General features: G+C 46.9%; 2 protein-coding genes across 2 annotated transcripts; one reads left to right on the top strand and one right to left on the bottom strand.

Moving 5' to 3' along the window:
- The first annotated feature begins 432 nt into the window (after positions 1-432).
- LOC105045875 (peptide-N4-(N-acetyl-beta-glucosaminyl)asparagine amidase A) lies at positions 433-2,544 on the top strand. The gene has a single exon (XM_010924302.4). It carries the CDS (start codon positions 516-518, stop codon positions 2,301-2,303), a length of 1,788 nt encoding a protein of 595 aa, XP_010922604.1. The 5' UTR covers positions 433-515; the 3' UTR covers positions 2,304-2,544.
- A 2,261-nt stretch (positions 2,545-4,805) lies between these two features.
- On the bottom strand, positions 4,806-7,012 carry LOC105045876 (peptide-N4-(N-acetyl-beta-glucosaminyl)asparagine amidase A). Its single transcript, XM_010924303.3, has one exon. It carries the CDS (start codon positions 6,747-6,749, stop codon positions 5,004-5,006), a length of 1,746 nt encoding a protein of 581 aa, XP_010922605.3. The 5' UTR covers positions 6,750-7,012; the 3' UTR covers positions 4,806-5,003.
- Between the last annotated feature and the right edge of the window lie 677 nt (positions 7,013-7,689).

Genomic DNA, 7,689 nt, shown 5'->3' with positions numbered 1-7,689 from the left:
CTTGCTTAAATAGGCGGTGTAATTCATGACCTAATGAAAATTCAGCTCGATTTCGCTGGATTTTTCAAGAATAAATAATGAATTGTATCATTTATCATCTTCTGTTCACCTGTAAAAGCAAAAAAAGATGTATTCCCAATACCACCGGTGCTCTTGGATCCCTTCGGACGCGCCAGTCAATTAAATTCGTGCACGGTAGAAGAGAGCCCACCACTGGACTGCACGAGAAAAATAGAAACCACCATGAAACTTCCTCCTCTACACTTCCCCTGTAATCTAGTGCCGTAAAAAAACAGGCCAATTCACCCACAAATAAAGAAAATAGATACATATGTTCCACATTCCCCGTTCCTTTCCTTTCATCTGAACCACAAAACAGTATATTTCTAGTCTATATATACCCCAATCAAACACTGCACTCTCTCACAGCCGGAAATCATTGTGTCTCGTGTTTCTTCTTCTATAATCCAAGTTCATCTCCATTATTTCACAGAGCTCCAAATCAAACATCAGAGATGCATCTCAACCTCACCCATCTCCCCTCCCTTATTCTCCCACTCATTCTACTCTCTATCTCCACACCTCTTCATTTATCGGCGGCATCATCCACTCCCACCTCATTCACGCTGCGTCAAGTTCCTGCCACAAACGTCAGCCTGGAGTTCTTGGACCCTACCCTCCCCCCGGCCCTCCCCAAAGAGACCGCCCCCAAGTGCTCTGTCCTCGTCCTCCAGCGCGACTTCGCCGACACAGTCGGCTCGCCCCCCGCCACCGCCAACTACACCCAGCCTCCCGACTGCCCCGCCCCCTGGACCCGTGTCGTCCTCGAGCTCTCCCTATCCGTATCCAACGTCCAGAGGGACCGCGTCGCCGCCGTTTGGGTCAACGGTGCCGAGGTCCTCCGCACCACCACCCCCCTCTCCACCTCCCCTGCCGGCGCCTTCTGGAAAGTCCACAAAGATGTCACCCGCTACACCACGCTCCTCCGCCACTACGGTGGCTCCGGCACCGTCACCATGAGGCTGGAGAACTCCAACATCGCCTCCTTCTCCGGCGTCTTCTCCGCCAACGTCTCCCTCCACTTCTACAGGGGCGCCGTCCCTGTTGCCCGCCCGGCAGCCATCGGCACCGCCCATCCGACCGTCAAAGGCCTGTACCGCGAGCCGGCCGACCTCATCATCCCCATTACTTGTGAAAAAGACGCCGAGGGTGGCGGTTTCTGGCTCCTGGTCAACAACGACTCCCACGTACCCGCGGCGCCGGTCACCATTCCAAGAAACACCTACCGCGCTGTGATCGAGATCTTCAGCTCCTACCACGCCGACGATGAGTTCTGGTACACAAACCCCCTCCGATCCTCCTTCCAGGGAGGGCTCGGCGCGTCTCGAGCCAATGGAGGTTTTCGCCAGTTATATGCGACCATCGACGGACAGTTCGTTGGCGGCCACATTCCGTTCGCCGTTATATACCCTGGCTCGATCAACCCCTACTTTTGGTCCCCGGTGACCGCCATCGGCGCCTTCGACATCCCATCCTACGACCTCGACATAACACCATTCTTGGGGCTATTGCTGGACGGGCAGCCACACGAAATCGGGCTGGGTGTGAAGGATAGCCAACCTTACTGGCTGCTGAGTGGAAACCTCCATTTATGGGTGGATGCATGGTCTGACGCAGTGGAAGCCGGCCTGGTGGAGTACACATCACCGCCGCTCAAAATTAACCGGCACGCCGAATGGCGGAACCAGGACGGACAGTCGGAGGTGGACGCCGAGGGGCTGATCCGGTTCTCCGGGTGGGTGAGCTCGTCGAAGGGGAACATCACGACCACGGTGAGGCAGAAGGTGAAGTTCAAGAGCCAGGTGGAGGTCCAGAACCGGGGGGCAGTGAAACACGTGGAGATGATGAACAAGGAGAGGACGACGGTGGGGTTGGCCAAGGGGAACCAGGCGATGGGGAGGGTGCAGCTCTTCATCGAGGCGCCGCTCCAGGTGCAGACGTCGAGCGTGAACGCCGTCGGCGGGGCGGTGTTCCAGAGGACGAGGCTGTACCACCAGCTGCAGGAGGTTCTGAACTTGAATGAGAACATGGCGGTGAGCACCAGCTCGCTGACGGACCGGCAGGACGCCGAGGGGTCGGTGCTGATGCACGACGGGGCGCCGCTCTGGGGGAGTGGGAGCCTGAGGTCGTCGTACAAGTACAGGGATGAGAACACTTGCTATCTCCGCACGGTGAATGCCGCCGGCGGCGTGGTGAAGTTCGATGTCGCCAGCCCTCAGTGCTCTGGGGTTGCCGTGGCTTAGGATTTAGGTCACTAGCTAGATGTTCCAATCTCCAGCGCCTGCTCTGGTGGCTCGACTATATCTTTATGTTAGGATTCGTAAGCAGCCTTTGAGGTATAAATAAGTGATTGACCTATGCTATTTGCTGTAGCCTGTAGCTGAGGATGATTTTTATAGTTGTGTTATTATAAACGCTTTGTTTGTAGCAACTTGCAGTTAATTGTCACCTTTGAGGTGGGGCATCAATTGGAGTCTTGCTTATTGAGCTAACATGAGTTGCTTACATGCATGAACTAGTAGTTAAGTAATCATTTCTGAAACTTGGGAAACAAGTATGATTGATCACAGATGTATAGAGAAATTTTTTGTGCACCGCAGCTGTGCAAAACATGCACAACATGATTAGCTCACACACGAGACCGGAATGTGATATGTAAAAAAAAATTTTTTTTCTTCCAACCTTATGTATGAGCCAATCATCACAGGCGATGTAGAATGATGCACACGGTTTTGCACCATCCGTGGTATACAAAAAATTTCTCCTGATGTATATAAGTAAGTGGGTATAATTTAATTGCACTTAAACAGGAGATAAACCTGTTGGCTCATGCCCAGCCCAACTAGGAGATGAATTCCATAACAGGGATCAATTCCTTCTCTTCATGCGTGGGTTTACATTTTCTCTTTTTTTTTTAACGCATTCTTTTCTTAACTCTAGTCAATTGCCATTTAGTTTCCACAATCCTAGCTGAAACTTGGTTTTGATTAAGTTTTTGAGATGGAATAAGGGGTACATTTGGCTTCTGACAATGCTAATTAGCGTTATCCTCCCATGACACTACTTAGCATCATCTATTTTCCAATTCCAAACATCCCAATGCTCACCGTGATATAGTCGTAACAAACCATTTCAAATTAAGTCTCTGATGCTTCAAAGCATCGTTAGATTTTAAAATATTTTTTTTAAAAGCATCGATATTCTGTTGCACAGTGCCGGTATTTCGTCCTATAATCGGCGGATTTCGGTCGCTTAAACATCATTTTTTCAATGGGATAAGTGAAGGGGCAATGTTTCTGAATTTTGTTTGTTTGGTGATTGGATTTCTTTTTTAAAAAAAATAATCATTTACTTTATATATATCCCTCTTCCATCACAACGCACTATATATTTAGTACATATGGACTATTGTAATAATAGCCCCTTCAGTTGTGGGAATTGTGAATCTTTCACTAGTCGGGCCACTAAAATCGTGCACCAAATTGAATCTAAAACTTGAATCCAGACTTTAAAATGATTATTAATCAAGTTTGAAAGTGAGTTCGTGGCCTACTTATTTTGATGGATCTGAACTTACATCTAAAATTTATTTTTCTTACTAAGTTTGGATATGCATAAAGCATGGATTGGACCGGAGCTTGACCTGTCTAAAATTATAGAAAATGTGTAGTTGCAAGGTCTCATTCTGAAAATTAGCCATTTCGAATTGATGCATGGGCTGCACAGTAACTAAAAAGAGTGCAGTGTCTTATCCCGAAACCATCGGCACTCATTTGTAGGTTTAGCTGGACTTTATCCGGCTATATCTTTAGCTAACGGAGAAATTCTTTATGCACTGCAGGTAGCATAGAAAATTTAACATAGAGCACACCATTTTATATGATTGATCGATATAGTCATTATTTTTTAATACATATTTAATATTTATAATTTTATTTTTTTATTTAAAAATTTTATATGACGAAAATATTCCTATCTTTTGAAAAAAATTATTATATCTTGAGACATATTATGACTTTTTATACGCAGGATGTCATAATATGGTGTAAAAAATTATAACATCTTATGCATATTATGACATCCTGCATCAAATTATGACTTTCCACATGTACGATGTTATAATATGGTCCAGGATATCATAATATGGCTCAGGATATCGTAATATGGAAGGGATATTTTTGTTCAACCAATTTTCAACACGTATTTAATGCCTGTAGATTCATTTTTTCATTTAAAAATTTTGAATGACAAAAATATCTCTATTCTTTGAAAAAAATAATGGCATCTTGCATTATATTATAACATCTTGTGAATAAAAATTATAACTTTCTGAATACAGAATGCTATAATATTAGCAAAGGGTGTCATAAATTTTTCAAAAAATAAAAATATTTTCATCGTTCAAAATTTAAAATTAAAAAATAAAACTACAGACATTAAATACGTATTGGAAAGCGGTGACTATATGGATCAATCGACAAGACGGTGTGCTCCACATCGGATTTTCTATATCGCCCGCAGTGCACAAAGATTTTTTTTTTACTATTTTTTTTTTATTTTTTTTAAATACGTGAGTTATTGTCAGCGGGCCTTTGATCATTTGAAGCTTTATAATTTTGCTCTTTAAAAAATACTCCATATGAAAAAAAAAAGTTTTCAATTCAAATAAGTTATACTTTCTTCTGACATGGGACTAAAAATGCCGTTCTTTCATAATAGATATAAAGAAGATAAATGTTGGAAAAGTTTTATAATTTACTCAATATTTCTTTTATGCTGAAGATAGAGGAACATGAATATTTTTACTTCAATTTAGAATAATACAATGGAGTTTAGGAAATTTCTGATAAAGCAATTAATCCAACCAATGTGATCTATATCTTAAGCTGGATAAAAGGCCGAACCATAGCAAGAGGTATCAAAAGTGACAGGCAATCCCAGGCCTACACAGTGGAGACCGCTGCGCAAGACGGGCTTGTGACGTCGTTTTTGACTTCACCACCGGCGGCGTCCACCGTCCGGAGATAGCAAGTGTTCTCATCCCTATACTTATAGGACGACTTGGTGCTTCCACCGCCCCACACCGGCATTCCATCATGCATCAACACCGTCCCCTCTGCGTCTTGCCGGTCCGTCAGTATGCTCGTGCTCACCGCCATGTTGTCGTTCAAGTTCAGCACCTCCTCCAGCTGGTGGTACAGCCTCGTGTTCTGGAGCACCGCCTCTCCGCCGGCCGCATCCACCGTCGACATCTGCAGCTGGAGCGGCGCGTCCATGAAGAGCTGCACCCGCCCCACCACCTGGTTCTTTCCTCTGTTTGCCCCCACCGTCATCGCCTCCTTGTTTACCACCTCCACCTGTCTCACCGTTCCCCTGTTCTGGACCACCACCTGGCTCTTGAACGTCACCTTCTGCCTCACCATGGTGGTGACGTTCCCTTTGGATGAGCTCACCCACCCAATGAACCTCAGCAGCCCCTCGGCATCGATCTCCGAGCTCCCATCCTGGTCCCTCCACTCTGCATGGGGATTCACTCTCAGCGGCGGCGCTCGGTAGTCCACCAGCATCGCCTCCACGGCGTCCGACCACTGGTCCACCCATAGGTGGAGGTTGGCGGTGAGGAGCCAGTGGGACTGGCTGTGCTTGACACCGAGCCCAATTTCATGTGGCTGGCCGTCGACCAAGAGCCCAAGGAATGGGGTCACCTCGAGGTCGTAGGTGGGCATGTCGAAGGCTCCGATGGCGGCGACCGGGGACCAGACATAAGGGTTGATGGATCCTGGGTATATGACGGCGAACGGTATGTGTCCACCGACGAACTTTCCGTCGATGCTCGCGTACAGCTGGCGTAAACCGCCGTTGGCCCTTGGCTGGCCGAGGCCGCCCTGCAGGTACTCCGACTGGAGCGGGTTGGCATACCAGAACTCGTCGTCGGCGTGGTAGGACGCAAAGATCTCCAGTACTGCACGGTATGTGTTCCTGGGAATTACGACGGAGGCTGCTGGCATGTCGGAGTTGCCGCCGATCTGGAACCAAAAGCTGCTGCCGTTGCTCGCCTTCTCTTGCGAAATGGGAATAACAAGGTCGGCAGGCTCGCGGTAGAGACCTTTAACGCTTGGGTGAGCAGTGCTGATGGACTTATCCGACAGTGCTCCACGGTAGAAGTGGAGGGAGACGTTGGCGGTGAGGATGCCGGGGGGGTTGGAATTGGAGTTTCCAAGCATCATGGAGACGGTACCACCGCCGCCACTGAGCCGGCGGAGGAGGGCGGTGTAGCGGGTGATGTCCTTGTGGATCTTCCAAAAGGCTGCGGTATTTATCGTGAATGGAGTACTGGTCCGAAGAATCTCGGCGCCATCTATCCAGACAGCGGCGACGCGGTCCTTCTGGTCGTGGACGCCGGAGGCAGAGAAGGAGAGCTCCAGAACGACGCGGGTCCATGGGGCGGGGCAGTCCCCGGGGTGGGTGTAGTTGGTGGTGACAGGGGAAGAGCCAACCGTGCCGGCGAAATCCTGGTGGAGGACGAGAACAGAGCATTTCGGGGTCTGGCTCGGGAGCGCCGGAGGGAGTGTCGGGTCCATGAACTCAAGGCTAGCATCCGTTGCCAACGTTCCATGGATAGTGGAATAGAGGAGGAATAGAGGAAGGAATAAAGAGGGGATTGAGAATTGGCTGGGTTTGAGATGCATCTGTTATTCCTTTCTTACACAGGAACAATGGCTTGTTGCTGAGGGAGATCATTGTGAGGGTTGTTTATATAGAGAATAATTGCATTACCTGTCGATTGGCACTGCAGAGAGGGTTTAAATGTGCGGCATGTTTATTTCTGCTTTGCCTTCCAATTTTGACACAAGAACAAAGAATGGTAGGAATAGGATTCTTCGGTGTCATTTCGGTTCTCTTTCATCCGGCTATCTTCGGTCTGTACTGTGAAGCGGATAGCAGAATCCAAGCGGAGGAATTGAAGAAAGAGAATGATCAATCATTTAGATTATTTTATTTGTGTTATTTTGTTCAGTTAGCAATTTAAACGAGTACATAGGAGGCACATGCACTACGGCATACAATTATTATTTTTTTTAGTAAAAACGTACAGTTATTAGTTGTTCACAATTCCTGCGTCCTTGAATGAGAACAACCATCTAATAATAGCTGATACGCTGCACAACTTCCAATCATTTGATATGAACCAAAGGGTTCATGACAGTTACGGAAGAAGTTTCAAATGTTTTCCGCGAGCACTCGGATAAATGTGTTACGCAAGCCTCAAAACATCTTGGACCGCATTAAAAGCAGCTGATGATGGTGTTATTTTTTTACCATTGTTAACCTGCACATATGTTTCCATCTCTATAAATATATTGGTTCGAAATATGATATTTGTCATGATCATTCATGATCGCAAAATTGAATCTCTCTAGTTCAGATTTGAACTGAAGAAGGTATGAACTTGGCGCGGCATCCGATGGTTCACCTACTCCATGTGAGTTGTACCAATCTTCTCCTATAAAGGAACGTATTGGTTTATCTCCACTGGGCACTTACAAGTATGAGTTTAATTAGCCGTTGCATTTCCTTCCCCAGTTGAGACCAACGGCATAGAATGCACATGAGACTCCATCCCTCAAG

Source organism: Elaeis guineensis, chromosome 5, assembly GCF_000442705.2.
Source record: "Elaeis guineensis isolate ETL-2024a chromosome 5, EG11, whole genome shotgun sequence".
Lineage (NCBI taxonomy): Eukaryota > Viridiplantae > Streptophyta > Magnoliopsida > Arecales > Arecaceae > Elaeis > Elaeis guineensis.
This window is presented reverse-complemented; position numbering and strand designations above follow the sequence as displayed.